This window comes from Lissotriton vulgaris, chromosome 7 (genome assembly GCF_964263255.1).
Source record: "Lissotriton vulgaris chromosome 7, aLisVul1.2, whole genome shotgun sequence".
Lineage (NCBI taxonomy): Eukaryota > Metazoa > Chordata > Amphibia > Caudata > Salamandridae > Lissotriton > Lissotriton vulgaris.
This window is the reverse complement of record NC_141695.1, coordinates 855,972,590-855,992,520: the sequence shown is the minus strand read 5'-3', so window position 1 is coordinate 855,992,520 and position 19,931 is coordinate 855,972,590. Positions and strand designations below refer to the sequence as shown.

The 19,931-nt window shown below is 47.3% G+C and overlaps 1 protein-coding gene across 6 annotated transcripts in view; it reads left to right on the top strand.

Moving 5' to 3' along the window:
* SGCD (sarcoglycan delta) overlaps nucleotides 1-19,931 on the top strand; it is a 1,117,370-nt gene that overhangs the window by 898,496 nt on the left and 198,943 nt on the right. For all 6 annotated transcript variants that reach the window (XM_086931235.1, XM_086931238.1, XM_086931236.1 and 3 more), the window contains one exon: nucleotides 7,884-7,956. In XM_086931235.1, coding sequence (XP_086787361.1) covers nucleotides 7,884-7,956 — 73 coding nt within the window. The remainder of the gene's footprint in view (nucleotides 1-7,883; nucleotides 7,957-19,931) is intronic.

Sequence of the window (19,931 nt, the reverse complement as noted above, 5' to 3'; positions counted from 1 at the left end):
AATTGTATGACGATTCTGAAAGAAGCAAGAAAGCCCACTGCTAGAGTTTACTATGCAGCAAATAGGAAACAATTAGTCATTTATTGTAATAACAACAACAACATTTATCCTCTGGATGCTTCTGTTCAAAGCAATGTTTGTTACCTTCTGCACCTACAGCAATCTAATTTGGCTTACACATCTGTAATGCCATAAAAAAAAACTGGGGAATTAACAAGCTGTGCGGGTGCAAAAATATGGGAAAAGGGCTGTTAGGGCGTCTGCTGTCTGATGAGGTCTCCTTTGTGTAAAGGCGGGGAGGGGGTGCCGCTTAAGGACGTACCAGTCTTATCTGCTTCGTTTCCTGCCAACCACAACCTTTGTTCACACATCCAGTTCCTGCTCAGCTCTAATGGAATATGAAGGAACTGGTGCCAGAACACAGTGACGAGGACTGTTTCTTGCCAGGTGCATAATGACTCTGAGACAGTGATCCAGAGAGTGTACCAGAGCTGCCCCTGGCAGGCCGATGTGCCAACCTGCTCAGTTACAGGACTCTGGTCCGACCCACCTACAAGGTGTCCTACAAAACAGTGTCTGCCCTACAATGGAGGTTCTGCCCCGGTTTCAAGGGCGCCAACTGTGAAGAAGCCTCCAGCATCGCTGCCGTGACCGGGGACTCCAATCCTCAAGTGCCGTTATGCCAGGAGGCGCTGTCACAACCCACAGCGCCCTGAGCCGCATAAAATCACTGTTGAGCTCCCGCAGTGCGGGAACCCTCATTCCAGCCCCAAGTGCCCTTGAGCCAGGAGGCACCGTTACAGCCCACAGTGCCTGAAGGCGCATAAAATCACTGGCGGGCTCCCGCAGTCAGGGAACCCTCATTCCAGCCTCCTGCATTGCCGCCGTGACCAGGGACTCCAATCCCCAAGTGCCCTTGCGAATGAGGCGCCATCACAGCCCACAGTGCCCGAAGGTGCATGAAATCACTGGTGTGCTCCCGCAGCGTGGGAACTCTCATTCCAGCCTCCAGCTTACACATCTATTCAATTGCACCTTGCAGCTGTGGTTGCATATCTGAAAACAGACAACATTTATCTTTGTTCAAAGTTCCTGTGATTAAAGCTTTTATGGAATGCGTAAAAAGAGTAATACCACCCAGAATACCTCTGGCACTGGTATGGAATCTTAATATTGTACTTACAAGACTCATGGGTCCACCCTTTGAACCATTACACAATTGTCCTTTGAAGCTCCTTTCATGCAAGGTTGCCTTCCTCATTGGAATCACTTCATTAAGGAGAGGTGGTGAGCTTCAGGCACTAACATTAGAATAACCCTTCTTTCAGCTTCATATAGTTCTTCGCACCAACCCAAAATTCATCCCTAAAGTATTTTCTGCTTTTCATCTTAACCAATCAGTTGAGTTACCTGTGTTCTTTCTTCAACCTGATTCTGTAGCAGAATGAGTTCTCCACACACTTGATGTCTGAAGAGCGTTATTGTATTATATCGTAAGGACAAAGGATTTTCGTAAAATAAAGCAACTGTTTGTCGCATTTGCACCACCTCACAAGAGCAATCCTATCTCTAAATCTACCATTTCAAGATGGATTCTTAAATGCATTCAAACTCACTATGCAAAAGCTAAAAGAACTTTATATATACCCCCTAGAGCGCATTCCACTCTCAAAATAGGGGCATCTATGGCCATTTTAGGTAACATTCCTATAGCTGACATATGTAAGGTATCAACATGGTCTACACCACACACCTTTACCAAACACTATTGTGTAGATGTATTAGCATGCCAACAAGCCAATGTAGGGCAAGCAGTGCTAAAGACACTTTTTCAGACAACTGCAACATATACTGGTTAGCCACAGCTTTGGGAGAATACTGCTATATAGTCTATGCAACGCATGTGTATCTACTGCACACATGCCTCGAATGGATAATGTTACTTACCCAGTAAGCATCTGTTCTTGGCATGTAGAGCTGTAGATTCACATGAGCCCTCCAACCTCCCCGGTCAATTTTAGTTGTTGCTGTTCTCCTTATTTACATTATATACATAAAGACATCTCTTTGATATGCTCACTTATTCCATTCTCACCCTCCTGCAGGAAAACAATCTAACAATGGAGTCAATGCCCATGTGCACTATCACCGAAAGGAGGAGTCACCTTACCTCGTGACTGGAAAGACTTCTTCAAAGAAAAACAATTTGCAAACATCCGGACCCAACATTAGATTGCAGGGGTATGCAAAGCATGTGAATCTACAGCTCTACATGCCAAGAACAGATGCTTACTGGGTAAGTAACATAATCCTTATTATTGACATCATTTTAAATTACTGGAAAAACTTGCAAATGAATTATACCAATTGGACTTCGTCTGCATTGATAAATTGCTAAACAAACAGTGATTTTATTAATTGAGCTGCATAGTCTAACCTGGCTTCCATTTGAAGAGTAATGTAAGACCGATCCTTAAATTTAAATGACACATGCATCACCAGAAATCAAGTTGTATATGAATATCGATGATCAGTCTTTTGTCTAGGGGTAAAGAAATTACAATATGAATTTATAAAGTCTTTGGAATGCAATTGTGCTTGAAAGTGAATCTAGATGTAATTTCAGTATTAATTTGTTAACCCCACAATACAAATTAGAAGCAAGAGATGGTGACAATGTTTGTTGGCGCCCCCCTCAATAGCCACATCTGCCACGGATTCCCTCACTAGCCCCCTTTAATAGTGCCCCTCAAGACACCATAACCACAGTCTCCCAGATTAATTTAATTTTATAGCACCACTCATACCAGTGAAAGGTGTCAGAGCACTTTACATCACACACACATTGAACAGAGATAATCAGTGCATAGGAAAAGTTAAAACAGGCAGGACTACAAGGTGTAGTGTAGAAGTGACATGTCATTGATACGGGTAGGCAACATTTTTAAGAGCCCTTATTCTAGAAAAGCACATATTCAGAATTGAAAGCGTAAAACATTGTTGAGGTTCTTTTAATAAAAAGAATAGTTTTCTACCCAAATGAACGCTTTTGGGAAACTTAGGTTAATGAAAGACTGTGCAAAAAAACATGTAGTTCCAACATATACCTTGCAGATTGCATGCATCTCTTTGATGACAGTGAATAGCTCTATGTTCTATATTAGGATTTTGACTTATAAACTACAAGTAACAAAACGAGCTTTTACAGAAGCAGTAACTCACTGAGTCAATTTACGTTATATGCACTTTGTGATTGGCATGGTACACGTACTTAGCAGCAGGCATTTTAACCCTCTGCACTACCTTAGGATGAGACAACATTTCCATTAGACAAACCTCTGGTCTCTTTCCAGGAACACCATAAATCACCGGAGTTATCTTGACGTTTTAATTGATGCCTGAAAATTGCTGGAGGCCTGGAACATTGCAGCAAGTGCTTTTAAAATGTTAATATACTTTAAAAAATGACGCCCCCACCCCAACTCGATGCCTGGTGCGGTGGCACCGATTGCACCGCCCTAGAGCCGGCCATGGTGACAGTGAGCACTGTATTTTAATGTTTATTATTTTAGAAGATACTACTTTGAGATGCCTCTAAATCTTTCCAGCCTTACTCTTGAGATCTGTTCATGGCATGGCCCCTTACCCTGTTTAGGTCTCGCCTAGGCAACTCTTGCGCGGTCTCTTCAAGACATGCTGTATTCAGGATAGGGCATGAAGCTCCACTCACTTCCCACCCATCTTTTTAAGCGGCTCCTGTCCCTGTCCTTTGTAAATGGTGGCTTTTCATTGGTCAATAGGTTTAGTAGTCTATCCTTAGTACCACCTTTACGCTTGTTGTAATCTCCCAAGAGAACATCCACTGTTACATGTGTTGTTACTTGATAGGCTTTAATTACAGCCTCTGAGCAGTATTTTTTTAAATAGCTTTGTCCTGCCTACTGTTGCAGACAGGACACACTCTCCCTCAATGCTTATTTTTATCCATTTGCTCAGCACTGAACGCTTTTGCAAGAATAATGGTGGCAACGCTTTTCTTTTGTTATTTGCTGGTCGAACGCAGCCTCATGCTATTCTTTTTATGTTTGTTTATGTGTTTTTTACAATGGCGGCACCGCGCTTTAGCTTTAAACATCTTAAGCTAAAGCGGAGGTGCCGCAATCGCTTTAAAAGTAAATAAATATCAAATTATATTGCTCAAGATGTTCAAAGCTAAAGTGCAAGGACTGCCATTGTAACAAAAGTAAATAAATTGGGAGAAAAAGAATGTGCCGACCATTTTTTTTCCTATTTGCGTACTTTTGTTACAATCACAGCTTTAGTTTCAACATCTTAAGCTGAAGCGCCGGGCCGCGGTTGCTTCAAAAGTAAAGAAATAGAAGAAAAACGTTTTTTCTCTTCCTTTACTTTTGAAGCTATTGTGGTATGCGAGCTTTAGCTTACGATATTGAAAGGTAAAGTGCAGGTGCCATAAAGGTCTCGCATTTCCTAGAGTTTAAGCTATTTGCATTGTAAATTGTAGTGCCCTTTATTTATGTGTTTACAAAACCTGAAAGTGGTGTTTATGCACCGCTTGCAGGTTTTGTAAACACATAAATAAAAGGCGTTATAATTTACGATGCCAACAGCTCAAACTCTCGCACATGCAAGACCTATTGCATTGCAAATACTTGTTTTTTAGGCCTCTATTCCATCCCAGGCTCAGGCCAAACTAAATCCTGTACCCTTTTCGTCACTCTGGGCCTATTCCCTTCGCTTTTACTCCCTAGCCCTTTCCAATCATGTTAACATTGCACAATAAAGTACATTAAACTCTGTGACAGCAGCTCATGACCACACACCAGCCCATTGAATGGGGAAACATGGCCATGACCATAAAGCTGTTTTAGCTAAAGACCTCACGTTTCCACAGTTTTTCCTAATGTGTGTTGGACCTTTGTTGCAAGCTCTATTACCTTTTAAAGTCATGAATATGGTTGAACATTGACCTTTGCTGTGGGGCATGTGTTGCTCTACTCATGAAGGTCAAGGAGACTTACACCCAGGGATGGAGGAATGGTAACGGAAGCAGCACTAGCACGATGGGCGCAGGCCGGAGTAGACACAGTGGGAGACCTATATACTGAAGGCGTTTTGGTTCCGTTCGAGACACTAGCAGCAGGCACGGGCCTTCCAGCCGGGCAGTTTCTCCTGCATGCAACACTTTTACATATATTTTCGCGGCGGTGGGGAGACCTCTCGGAAAAACTACCGACACACCTATTAGTACAATATTTGCACGTCATGGGACATGGCTCCCACGTGGTTCATTGGCTGGTACAAGCTCTCCTGACCCACACGCAATGCTCCTCCCAAACCCTGCGAGACATATGGGCGGAAGATAGGGAAAAGGCATGGACGGACAAGGAATGGGCGGCAGTGGTGGCCGGTGCCATCTACATACCACACAGCTCCCGCTTCAAGCTTATCCAACTCTACATAATACATTGCGCATACCTGTCACCTGCTAAAATCAATAGGTATTTCTAGGTTACAACGTCGGCGTGCCCGAGGTGCTCCCTTGTGGGTGCAGATCTACTTCATATGTTGTGGTCCTGCCCCACACTACAGATATACTGGCACACCGTGACGGACATACTGACAGAGGGTGTGGGCGAGGAACTGCGACACACATGGGAGGTATGCATACTAGGCCTATACAAGAGAACAAAACTTAATAGAGTCCTTTCCAGATTCTGGGACCTTGGGCTTATCACGGTGAAGAAGCTCATCACCAAACATTGGAAACGCAGCGAACCCCCACAGGCAACACACTGGTGTAGCTCTTTTGATAATTGGACGAGGGCGGAGAGCGTACCTCTTCATAGAGAGGAGACTGCGGGGCTGCGTAAATACCCCATTGCACAAAGCTGGGATGATACCCTGAAGTCTTTCCACCGAGCATGTCACAACAGAGGAATCGAATGGGAAGGTCCTCCTCGGGCCCCACCAGGACGGCAGGCGGGACAGGGGGTCTATGCGTCTGCATGAATGCTTGGCACCTGACACATATATATGGCAAAACTCAGCTACACTAGGTGACAGTACTGTTACCCACTCATTGAGAACCCTACTCCCAAGAGACCACGACCCTGGCGGGAGTTTCCACCTACGGTGGGCTTCCTAGACCACCGGCTCCTGCACTGACCTTCCCCAGGACCAAAGACACACAATCATGGCGTTAAATCGACAGACTACCCCCACACACCTATTTGGTTTTTCTTTTTCTCTTCTTTTGATGTTATATCTTAGGATATTTGCGTTTCTATTACAATTGTTCTAGTTGATACGATGCTTTGAATATCAGCATCCATCAATGACATTGTCTGGGATGACACGCTCTGTATCCATTTTTCCATTATGAGCAACAGGAGGCACACGGCTAGGAAATCAGACCCTTTTGTCGAACACTCACGACACCCGAGAAGCACGGCTCTTAAGACCATACAGCCACGCCCTCTCTAAAGTCACTTTTACCACACGAACCCTCTTTAACCGGTCAAATTACGACTCAGGCCTTATTGTATTTCCCCAGCCCTCATAACGCCTTCCTTAAATAACTTATAATCATTGCTTTTGGGGTATGTGATTACACAGGCAGCGCCCTTGAGAATGTTCTAGCTTGATGTAATGTGATACATGACTAATGTCCTGTGATGACTCACTGCTTTCACCTATGCAAATTGATATGAGTACAGGATGTCAAGTTGAATTCCCCTGTTTAGCATTATGATATGTATTGTACAAGTACAGTGAAAACCAATAAAAGATATTCAAACAAAAAATGAAGGTCAAGGAGACTTTCAAGATCCAGCAGTTCAGCCCTGACCCTATGCTCAGCATCGCGGTCAATAAAGAACACAAGCAGCCACCCCACTGAAACTGCAAGGTGGTATCTAAAGCTTGAGGATTCTGGGAATATCATGACACTGCATCATGCTGTATCCTTCCCAAGGCTTTCCAGCCTCCCACCCTCCTTCCTGCGGAAATCTGGCATTTCCCAGTCGCACTCCTCCTCTAGCTGCCTCCCTAAGCCCTTCTCCATCACTTCAGTAAACATGGTGGAACCTCCCTCTCTTGGGCTGCCTCTCCAAAGGCCATCTCCCTGTCCCCAGTACTGATCACTGGATCTCACTGTACTATACACTCCAGAGCCCCAGCCCGAAGTCCTCGCCCTCCTCCACTACAGACCCCGAGACCTCCCACTCTCACAGCCCCTCTCCACTGGAAACTATGGACCTCCCTCCCTCTCGCTGCCCCTTCAAAGTCTATCTCCCTCACTCCACAACAAAGCATGGGACGTCCCTCCATCACTGTGCCCCCCAATGCCCACCAGCCCATCTTCCTCTCTCCAGTACAAATCATGGAGCCTCCCTCTCTCGCTACCCCTCCACCCAACTCCCTCTCTCCATTGCTGGTCGCAGGTTCTCTCTGTCTCACTGTCCTCTCTCGCTGCCCTCCAAGGCCAATCACCCTTGTTCCAGGACAAATCATGGACCTCCTTCTTTCTTGCTGCCCTTCCAAAGTCTATCTCCCTCGCTCCACTGTAAAGCATGGGACTTCTCTCACTGCCCCTTCTAGCTGCCTCCCTCAACCCATCTCCCTCTCTCCACTGCAAGTCAGTGGTTCTCCATGCCCCACTCCCACGCTAGCTGCCTCTCCAAAGCCCATCTTCTCTCCACTGTAGGTCACATGTTCTCCATCTCTCACTGCCCTCTCATGTCTCTCTCCAAGGGCCCTCCCCCTCTTGCTATAGTACAAATCATGGGGTCTCCATCCCTCTCTCACCTCCCGACACCTCACTTCTAGCCTCTCACTTACCCCCCTTGTCTTTTGTCTTTCAGGGGCAGAAGGCGCTGTGTTCCCGAAATCCATTGAAACGCCAAATGTCAGAGCAGACCCCTTCAAGGAATTACGGTAATCTACCTCCGTCCTTGCATGCATGTTTACCGGTGCTCGCCCAGATTTCTGTTTGCGGTTGGTGAGAAACGTGTATTAAAGAACAAGAGTGCCCCAGAATGTGCTGCTGATCAGGGCCGGACTGAGAACCAAAACCGGCCCTGGCAAAGTGCTCGGCCAGCCCACTGGAGGTGCAACCGAGCTCTTTGCCGGGGTCGGTTTTCTGCCGATTTTGTTACAGGGCCGATTTTGCAGCTATGCTGCAAAAACGGCCCTGTAACAAAAACGGCCCCCAGGGCCCAAAACCGGCCACCACCCTTGCGGCGCACCGGGGGATTGCCCGGTGCCCGGAACGGCCTGTCTGGGCCTGCTGCTGATCCTTGCACCCAGGCTCCAGAGTAAAGAGTTAGACGAGTTCCTACCTATATGCAATATTATTGGGTGACAGCTAGTTTCCATTGTCTCTTTCACATCTTGAGACTCATGCAGTTTCACACCTTGCGTAGTATCCAAGAAGTAGATACAGTGAAAAGTGCAGACTAAAAGTTATGACATAAGCATACACTATGAGACATGGCTGCTGGAAAATATTGACACTCACCACTGTGGGTGTCTTGAGCGAAAGCTGATTGAAGTAAGCAAGTTAGTTCAGGGTTTAAAAATGTGCCATAGCAGAGAAATGGCCAATGGGGCATGGCTAGCGGAGCCAAGGTCGTGTTTTGAGGAGGCTCCATGGATCTTCCCCATCATCCGGCAATTATCCTAACCTACAGATGCCATCCAATGCCCTGACCTGCCTTGCATGATCCTCTGTGAGATCCTCTGAAGCCACATGTGGCCATCACATGGCTTGCCTCCTGTGTACCGCCTTGCTGCCGCGGAGTTCGACTGCGGCCTATGCCCACTTGCATGGAGGTGAACCAGTGAGCACTGTGCAGTTAGACACTCCTGACCCACTGCAACACTCTCACAGATGCTCCTGGCATCGCACCACTGCCCATACCTCAAGTCCATGATGGCGTAGGGGTGGAGGTGCAGCCAATTGCTGGGGCTAGCTGGATGGGAGCAGTGAGATGGCGATTTGGGCCCTGTAGTGTACACACACCTAACAGGCCAAAAGGAGGGTCGCGATGAGTGCGGAGGTGAAAGTTGTCACTTGGGGAAACTGTGTTCGAATGCTGGTCGCCCGCATGCCCTATCCCTCCTCTACGCTGCTGCTGACTGTGGTGGAGACGAGATGTCTAGTGGCTGGGTTGTGCCCAGGCTTGGCCCTGGTGGGTTGGATATCTTCCTGCTGCACCGCTGCCCTGACTCCTCTGCCTGCTGCCTCCCACTAGAGTTGCTGAGAGCAGAGGCATGAGGGCCAGATCGGGCCCAGGCCTCTGCTGCCGAGTGAATCCAAACTTGCCTCCTCCCTGACTGCCGCTGCTGCCAAGGGTCTGTGGGCCATATCGGGTCTAGGCTGGCACTCCCACTTTGGTCCTCAGAGACTACTGAAGACTAAGTAAACTTTGGTCATGATGAATAGAGAGAAGAAGGCTACCATCTGAGTGATCCCTGTGAGAAGAGCGGGCCAGGGGACTACAGGGCCACCACTGTTCTGCTGCCTTATATCCACTTTTTCTACACACTTCCCCCGATGTCTGTGGTGGTGGTGAGGTGCCCGAGGTCAATCGGACCTGGGCCTAGCCGTAAGGGGTGGAATGTATGCCTCATGTCATGCCTCAGCCCCAGCACAGGCCCTGACTCCTATTATTGTGGCCTTCCTCCTGGGCTGCTACCTGGAGTCTCATGCACACAGAGACTGACCTGCAGCCCCTGTGCTATTGGGGCTCCTGCCACCGCACCTATAGGTGAGATTGCTTGGACAGAGTTCGTCCGAGCAGCCCACCCATACTGTGGTGGCTTTTGGACTGTCTCCTCCCTGTCTACTACTGTTGCTTTGGGCTCAGGGGTAATGTTGGAACTAGGCCTGGAGGCTTAGGAAGGTGCTGAGCAGTGACCTGCGTATTTACACCCTTTGACGGGAGTGGGGTACCCCTGCTTCACATTTGGTTCCCCCTGTGGTCTCGGCAGAGGGCTTGAGTATAGCGGACTGCCAGTGCTCCTTTGGGATGCTGGGGTGCCACTGCGGCTGCCACTACTGGAGGTGGGGGCACAGAGGTTGGTTTGGACCCAGGCTTCTGTACCAAGCACTTGAACTTGTATGCACTGCTTCAGCTGACACTGCGGCTCCTGGGCATCATTGAGTGGCTGCTCCTGCTGTGGGAGTTAGGTGGTGCACAGGGAAGTAGTACCTGGATCCTAGTCACTTGTGGACAGGGTAGACACAGTAAAACACAATATTACATGGTACCGTCTTTCTGGTGCCTTTATATATGTGTCACTGGGACTGCGATCACTGTCCTTCCTCCCCCTTCTTATCTTATATGCTTACTAATATATTAACTTGGTGGAATATATTTTTATATTTATTTTCATATAACAAAATATTATTGTTTCTATATGTTTCCTCCGGGACACACAAATTCTATTCACACTCTTAATTTTCTTGAATGAAATTACTCTATACCCTACCATGTCTAAAATTGTATTGTAATTACTTTGGATTGGTGAAAAATGGATTCTAGTGTACATATTTGTGGTCATGGGTGTCAAACACTTCTTTAATTATTCTTATATAATCATCTTTATCATATAATTATTTGTTTATGATTTCATACTTTCCCTTATTCATTTACTATTTTCACTTTATTTATAATAATGGTTACTATGTCATGATTGGAATTGAATATAGTTTGATTGCTCTGGTCACTTGTTTTATCTTTATTGGTCTAAAAAAAATATTTGGTCTAGTTTCATTTTTTTGTTTAAGGTATATTCATGTCCTACCCATGTTTCTATTGATAAATCAGCCTTGAAAAAGCCCCAGGCATGCACGCCAGAAGGGCACAAAACACGTGTTGGCTGATTTGATTTAGTATAAGTGATTCTGACTTCTAAGAATTGGTTTTTGAATATGAGATTTGGAACCAATAAATGGATTACCAAATATCACTAAATGGAATTTTCTGAACAATTTTGATTTTATTCCTCTTTGCCTTGGTCTACCAAACTATTTCATGATATGAGCAGGCGAAGGATTCACCATTCTTCAAGGCAAAGTGATCACAGATATATCCTCAATAAAGTAGGATGTGCCAATAGACAGGATCTTATACCCCTCCAACTTGTGTGGAACACGATATTACTGACTTACAATTGCAAGTGCAATGCACACATTCATCAATATAGGCGCTGATGGATAGTATTGATGTGTTGGAGCTGACGACTGAAGATGCTGAGGGAAGATAGAGCAGAAACAATGTTCGCATTGTGGGTCTCTCAGAGCAGACAGAGGGCAAAGAAGCTATAAAATACCTGGAGCATTGGCTGCGGGATTTGCTTAACCCCATGTTGGACAGGCCACATGAAGGGCCGCTCTCCCCCGGCCCAACCAGGCCCGAGTCCAGGCCCCCAAGTACCCCACACCACCATTGCACGTCCTCTGTCCCCTCCGGGACCCCTGCCCTCGAGCATGTCAACCTCGTGGGTCCGATCCACTGCCGGCCCTCGCGCCCATCCTGGGGCGCCATCTTGGACACTCCACCACGAGGCCGCCTGGCCCCCGATCGACCTCAACCCTGGGCCTGGCCAGGCCTCAGACATCCCGGCACCACCATCCACCCAGGAGGTGAGCGGGCTACTTGGCAAGTCAATGGGAGAAAGAGGTGTCGATGGCTCTCCCCCGCCAAGTGCCGCTCGCCCATCGCCTCCCCGAGCGCCGGCTCCACCCCCCTGCTGGGTGTCTGGACTCCCTCATCCCGGACCTCCCGACCTCCAAGTGCGAGGGTCCGGACATCAAAGCACACCAGCCCTATAACTGGGGCAGCTCCAGAGCAGGAAGGCAGTTGTATCTTGGAGTCGAGAGACGTAAAGAAGAACTCATCCTTGACGGACTACTGGCGCTGCCGTAGCTCTGTCTTGGGCACCATCGTCTGGCCTGCTGGTGCTGCCGCAACCTTCGTAACCTTCATATCCTTCATCGTCGTCGGGACCTGCTGGCGTGGCCGCGGACCGTTTGTAACCATCATCTTCATCGGGACCTGCTGGCTCCGCCGCGGACCGTCGTTTCCTTCGTCCATCTCGGGACCTGCTGGCTCCGCCGCGGCCCGATCATCTAGAACGCCGAGCTCGAGGATTGAGAGCTATTTCCATCTTTTTGGTAACAAGACTGTCCCGCTACCCTTTTCCCGAACCAAGAGACCAGAATCGAGGGGACCCCTGAGTCCAGACCTCCTTGTACCATTCCATCGTAACTTAGAGAATTGCCTATAAAGTCTTGTTGAACTTTAACCTTGTGTGGTGTCCGTCTGTGGGGGGGAAGTTACTTGTCTGTACGATCGCTGGAGACGGCTCTCCCTGGAGACCTCTCCCCTTATCCTCGGCCGACCCTCCCGGTCCGTCTAACACCCCCACACCATCTCACAATATTTCACAGTTGAATGGGCACACCAAGTCCCGGCGAGAAAGCCCCCGCCTGGAACCAATCCTTTTCCAGTAGTATTCCGGTTACTACATTTCCCGGTTTTTGACTCCATCCTGCGCAAGATGAGAAAACTTTCTGAGATAAAATTGGACATTGTACAAATAATGATCTACCCCAACTACACAATCGCAGTCCAAAGACACGCTTCACTTTTCTGGTGGTGAAGCAATGTCTTTGCGAACTAGAGCTAAAGTCGTCGCTGCTCTTTCCGGCACATCTCAGAGTAGTTGCGAGCAGAAGCAAACATTTTTTTGACTCGCCTATTGAGGTCGGGCAGTGGTTGCTAACCTACGCTCCTAACACCACTTGCAAGTCCAGATCCAGTGCTGCTGAGAATAGGGTGCGCACTGGAGGTTGCGGTCGTTGCGCTGAATCGCGGCGGCCTTCAGCCCCCAAGTCTATGCCTGATGTGGAACAGATCATGACAGAATGACACAGAGCTTTGCACCAGACTGCTGCCCTTACAGATCAAACAAGACATTCGAGCCCTACAGATATTCTACCCTAATCCTTCAGTGATGAGAGGTCTGTTGCCACCTGGCCCTCCTGAGCGAACTCCATGTCCACCTCCCTCCTTCCCCAAGAGGTGACTCCACAGACAGCCTACGACATTATTTGACCTACCCTCTGCCTTAACTATTGTTCACCCATCATGATCAGCATGAATCATGGTTACACAGGACTCAACTTAACCTCTAGTACTGTATAGCCATATGGCAAAATGAATTGTTATGCTCCTTCTCTTTATGCCCTGTGCTAACCCTTCTCCCTCTTCTTTCCCCCACATGAAACATTGACACAGCTGATCTGCCTGATATTAGCCCATTACTTTATGTAGAAAGTAATTACGATTTTTTTAAATTTGTTCCTAAATGTTCGCTTCAGATTGGTTTGGGCGTGCTCTCAGTTGGCGCACTGCACATCTGGTATTCATGGTACTTTTATTGTTATCTTATTATGCTTCCTTATTTCAGGTTTACACATGCTGCCTGTCCCCCCTTTTCTTGCCCTTCCTTCTGGCTATCCATTACCACTACCCACTCACCCATTCAATCATGGCCATAGCCCGTGCCTGTCCCTCCCTCACATGCATTAACACATATTTCATCCATTAAGCTGCTAACTTGAAATGTCTGCAGAATCCATACTCATGCGTGTAGATATGCCATTTGCTGATACCTTAAATGTCACTCCAGTCCATGTTGCTCTGTTGCAGTAATTCCATTTGACATGCCCTGAAGTGACAAAGCTACAGAGCTGCTGGCCTGGTCAGAAGTTTGCTACTAATTCCTCCTCATACGCCTGAGGGGCTTTGATCAGTGTGCACCCGGGCATGTCGTTAAAACTGGGCGAGACGGTCACTGACCCGGAGAGCAGATATGTTCTTGTGAAGGGCTGATTAGATGGCCGACATTTCTTGCTGGTCCCCCACCACAAACCAGGTGCAATTTTTGTATGTGTTTTCCGGAGTTCTGTGACGTTTGAGTGAAGTCCCTGGACTATTAGGTGGAGGCTTTAATAGTGTGCTAGATGTCACCCTGGACCATTCATTCCCTCCGCTGCCATGTATGACTGTCTTCTCAAATGCCCAAGCACTCAAAAACTGGTTACAGAGTTGGGGATTTGTGGACTTGTGGCATAGCCACAACAAGAAGACTACCAGGTGTATTCCTTTTATTCTGCGCTTCATGCTCTACATATGCGGATTGATAGGCTGATTGGCACACTGAGCCTTGTCCCCTGTGTCACACACATTAACTACCTAGGCCGCAACCACTCTGATCACAACCCCCAATACCTGCAGATTGCCTGACACAATGGCAGCCCCTACTCCCTTTTTTTTATTTTAAAATCTGTTTATTATTTTTCCGCCACAATCAACTTACATAATGATCAAATATATCAATACGTACTCTTTCGTTCTCACGTAGGCAGTGGTAAAAGCATAATACATGTGATAACACAATTGGCATATTAGGTCAGGATGAGTAATATCCAACCGTTAAGTAACAACTAAGTAGTCCCAATATTCGCATGTTATCACTGGAGTACACAACTGCATTATAAGTATGTATGTGCTGCAGAGCCATATAGTAATAAATCAAACTATCCCACCCTCCCACATCCCACCCTCAACCCACCCACTCCCACTGGTGTGTCATTTACTACATTGCAACATATCACGATAGTAGATTGGATCAGTACTAGTTAAACGGGGTTCCGTGTGTATGTCGGTGTACAAGAACATAACTGTTGTAGGGGGGGGGATACACTCACACGCTCCTATATCTGTCTATTGGCTCAACTATTTACGAGGCTCCATCTCCTGCATGTTCGCTTGACTCTGAACTTGAGTCCGCAGCTGCAGCCTTAAAGTCCATGACCAGGCCTTCCCATGCCTGCGCTGCTTCCAGCACCTTATCATTATGGGATCTCTGGGCCTGCTGTAGGCGAACTATGCTCTCACTCCCCGCCCACGTAAGCAGTGCAGCCTTCCATCTGGCAAAGCTGGGCCCTCCTGCAGCTTTCCAGTGGGTTGTGATTTCTCTTTTAGCAAGTAACAATCCCAAATCCGGGAATTTACTAGTTATTTGTGTCTTGCTAGTATGGGGGAACCAATGCAGTAGGCAGGTACCCTTGTCCGGAGCAATCTGCTGCTCCGTAATATTAAAAAGTAGCGCCACTACGTCCTCCCAGTATGTACCTAAATGTGGAAAATCCCATAGCATATGCAACAGGCCCGCATACGCTAATGTACAGCGGGGGCACTGTGCTGTGTCTACATGAAAATATTGATTTATCTTCGTCGGGGTAAGATATGCCCTATGCAGTACAAAGAAATGAACTGGTTGGAATCTGGCATTTCTAGTGCTCTTCCATGCCCTCTTAACTATTTGTGACCTGGCCGAGTCTTGTATTTCTTTATTAATATCTGTCATCCATTGATCATGTATCTTCTGTAGCGGCGGCAAGCCCTCCCCAAGGATGCGTCGATATAAGCAGGTGACGACTTTATATGTGCCCGCTACCATTACCACATATTGGCATGCTGAACTCACCTATGGTTCTGACAGGACTCTCCCCCAGTACTTTTGGATGGCAGCTATCAGGGCTGCATGAATTAAATAGTGTCCCCGCGGGAGCCCGAATCTCTCCTGCAGTTCACTATAGGGCAGTAAAGCACCATCTTCGTATAGGTCTCCCACTACATGTATTCCAAGTGACTCCCACTCCGCAAGTGCCGACCAGTCCCCACCATGTGGGAGGGTGGTACACATACCTAAGGGTATCTCCGGGGCATAAGGGCGCTGGATCTTAACTCTACAGTGGTATCGTCTCCAGCAAAGCTTCAGAGTGCGTTCCTCAATGGATAATGAATCTGTATATAATTTTTGCTGGAGTACAACAAACGACAGCACGTGCCGAGGTATATCCGGTTCAATTTCTTGCTCGGGACCTCTGAATTCCAGCGCTATCGCCTGGGTGAGCCCCTGGAACTGTGCAGCCAAATAATACAACTCGAAATCGGACACCCCAAGCCCTCCCTCCGCTCTCGGGCGTATCAGTGTATCCAGTGCCACTCTCCGTCTCCCCTTCCCCCAGATAAAGCCACCAATCATAGATCGGAGCTGCCAAAAAGTAGCGGCAGGTATCCACACCGGTAGGGTTCGGAAATAATAAAGCAGACGGGGAAGTGCCACCATTTTCAATAGAGCCACACGACCTGCCACTGATAGAGGCAAGGTTCCCTAAAACTGCATGTTTCTCTTAAGTCCTCGCATCGCCCTGCCAATGTTACCATCCAGTAAGTCCTCCTGGGTATGATAAATATGCGTCCCAAGGTAGGGAAGACAGCGACGTTCCCACTTGATGCCCTCCTCGGGTGCGAGCGAGTCGCATGACGGATCGACCGGGAAAACACAAGTCTTTGCCCAAGTCCCGAAATTTCCCCGAACTTGTGAAGCAACGCACGTGCTCCCTCCAAGGCTTCTCCTGCATCCTTTAAAAACATTAAGAGATCATCTGCATATAACGAGATAAAGTGCATATGACCTCGGAGTCGTAGGCCCTGGTACACTCTCCTCAGCCTGGCACGAACATCCAATGGCTCTATGGCCAAGGCAAATAACAGCGGGGATAGTGGGCATCCCTGTCGAGTCCCACGCCCCACTGGATACGATGAAGAGATGACCGTTCCGACCTATAGTATTTCTGTCCAACGTACATAACCCTCCCCGAGTCCAAAGGCTCTCATAATAAAAAACAAGTAGGGCCACTCCAAACTATCGAATGCTTTTGCAATATCCATGGAGAGGATTACCGCCAGTTTGTCCCCGCCATGGTCCTCACTAAGAATGCGTAGCAATCGGCGTACATTACCTGCGGTGTTGCGGGTAGGAATAAAACCGGCCTGATCAGGATGAATCAAACGCACCATGTGCGGGAGGAGTCGAGAGGCCAGAATACGGCTCAAGATTTTATAATCCGTGGTGAGCATGGACAGGGGGCGATACGCAGAGGGGTCAGCAGGGGCCTTCCCTGGTTTAAGTAGAGGGATGATGACCGCTTCCCTAGCAGATGTCGGCAGAACCTCCAACTCCCTGGCCTCTCTTTAGACCAGACGTCTTCAATCTGTGGGGCGCGACCCCCAGGGGGGTCGTGGAGTCACAGGAAGGGGGGCGCGCATTCCCCAGCCGAGCAATGTGCCAGAGAGAGCCTCGCACTGGGAGCTGCTCCAAAGAGCAATCCTATTGTGCACACTTCACACCAGCTGATGAATGAGGATGGGTTTTGGTGACAATGACATTAAGAGGCAGTCAGGCTCTGCAGGAGGCAAGTACTAGCTTAATTGACCTCGTGCTGGGCCTGTTTATGCACTGCATCTACAAGGAAAGGTGCGGTCTGGGCTTGGAGGGGGGCTGGTTAGGCCGTTCTCAGTGAGGGGAAACTGGGATGGTAATCAGAGGCCCAACTTCGAACTTTCCTTACCTTCTGCTGTGTCGAAATGTGTCATTTTTCCTGTTTTTTTCACCTAGTCTACACAAATACTTTCTATTTTCTATTTTTTATTGTGCTGAATCATAAAAACCCTGTACTGGAAAGGCATTTGACACCTGGTGCTAGAATATTTATATTTCCTTTTAAATAAATGTTTGCAGATTACTTGTAAGATTTAGTTCTATTAACTTTTAATTCTTTATTCTTTGCTCTCATTGAGGGATAATTCTGCCAAATGTTATATTTATACAGTGCAATTGTGCGTCCTTTCGTGTAAAGAAGATGGTTTCTGCAGTGAAAGCACTCGTAAACATATTTAAATAGCCGTTCCCCTACTTTATGGAAAAACCCAACCCTCCTGGGACGGTTAATTCTAATAGTTAATATGCTTTAGCTGGAGTGTCATTCAAGGAGTGTCGTGTGCTGCGAAACGGAAGGCCACAGACAGTTAACTCTCAGGGTGCAGCAGCTTGACTGAAAGAAATACAAACATGTGCTAGGTGAAAATGTAAATAAAGGGTGCTTGCAAGCAGGTACTGGTTTTAATTGATTGAATCATTCAACGCTTTGTGATGACACTGATGCATTCTTTTTGAGTGGTAGTGCAAAGAGAACAATTGAGATTTGAAGTGTGTTCTTTCAATTGTAATTGAATTTGTATAAAGCCTACTACCCCAGGAGGTGTTGAAGGGACAGTTCTGTAAAAAAAAAATGTACAATCTGGGTATTACTAAAATGCAAGTTTTAAATAATGACTTACATATTCACAGTGTTTTCTGTAACCTTCTAGCACAAAAAAAGCACATGTCCCTATTCTCCACTGCACCATCAAAGAATTAATTATGTGGGTCCCTGGTTACACATAGACCTTTGAAGTGCATTAAACCAATAAAGATTTCATAATGTACAATTGTGCATTTCCCACTGAGTAACAGCTTTTTAAATGTATTTTTCACTTAAACTACCAGTTATTTTATACGTAGCTACCTGGCAGTGAAAAACCTAAACATTTTTACAGAATACACTGTTTAATAACATTTACCCACCGTAAAAATGATTTGCCACAGGAATTAAGGGCGTTTATGGTTATTGATGGAGAGTAACAGGTTCTAGAATATTTTGTCAGGAGGGGGTCCTTACACCTAAAAACTTTTGAGGAGGGGGTCTCGGCATCAAAAAGTTTGCAGACCTCTGCTTTAGACCAACAGTAATCTAGGGGCAAGGATATCTATATAGGTTGAGTAAAACTCGATGGGCAGGCCGTCGATTCCGGAGTCTTGTTTATCGCCATCTGTTTGATAGCGCTCCTAATTTCAGACAGCGTGATGTCTTGGCCAAGGGAGTCTGCCTGCTCTGCATCTACAATAGGTAGCTCTGAATGTCCCAGAAACTCTTACATGTCAGTTTCATTGGCCTGCAGTCGACTATCATACAAATCTGCAAAATAGTTATGAAACCGGACATTTATCTGATGCTGGGTGTATTCCATCGGTCCCGTCGGAGAAGTCAGCGCCAGTATAGGGGTGCTTCTAGGGAAGGGGTTAGCCAACCACGCCAGCAAAGTACCCACCTTGTCTCTTTCGGCATGCGCTCGGGCCAGATAAGCCCTATGGTCAAAGCACCTCAAACGTTCTACCACTGTAGCCACTGCCTCCTTAGAACCCAAAACCAGTTCTCGCGCCTCACAGTTAGTTGAGTGGGTTCGCTCAGCCTCCCTAAACTGCCTCTCCGCCAAGTCAATTTCTTGTAGCAGCATCTTCCCACTCCCCATTTAGTAATAAACAAGCGCCGGATCACCACTTTAAAGGCGTCCCACTCTATTGCAGTCGTCGTGGCTGTGCCCTCATTGTCACTAAAATATTGTTCTATTCCTGTCTCTAACTCAGCACGGAAGGTCGGGTCATCTAGCATCTCCGGACGCAACCGCCAGGATGGTACACCCGGGCGCTCCAGGGTCCACCAAAAGCTCACCAACAGCTGGTTGTGATCTGAAAAGGTGCGTGATAAATATTCACTATGAGCCACCATAGTAGTGACTCCATCGCTACATAAAATCGCATCAAGTCTCACATGCAAATCATGTAAGGCCGAGAAATATGAATAATCTCGTTCTCCAAGGTGTTGTGCGCACCACACATCCGTGAGTCCCCAGCTATCTTGCCACTGGCATCTGATCTTTGATAACTTACGTATTGGGGCATCAGGCAACGGCGGATGGGATCTATCCATGGTCACGTCCGCTATGGACTTAAAGTCCCCTCCCAAAAGTACCGGGTTCGTGAAGTAGACGGCCAGAGTTTCAGACATGTGAGCAAAGAAGATCGCCTGTTGCACATTAGGGGCGTAGATACTGCAAAGGTTTACATCCCGCCCGTGAAGGTGTCCTACAACCACCACATAGCGGCCC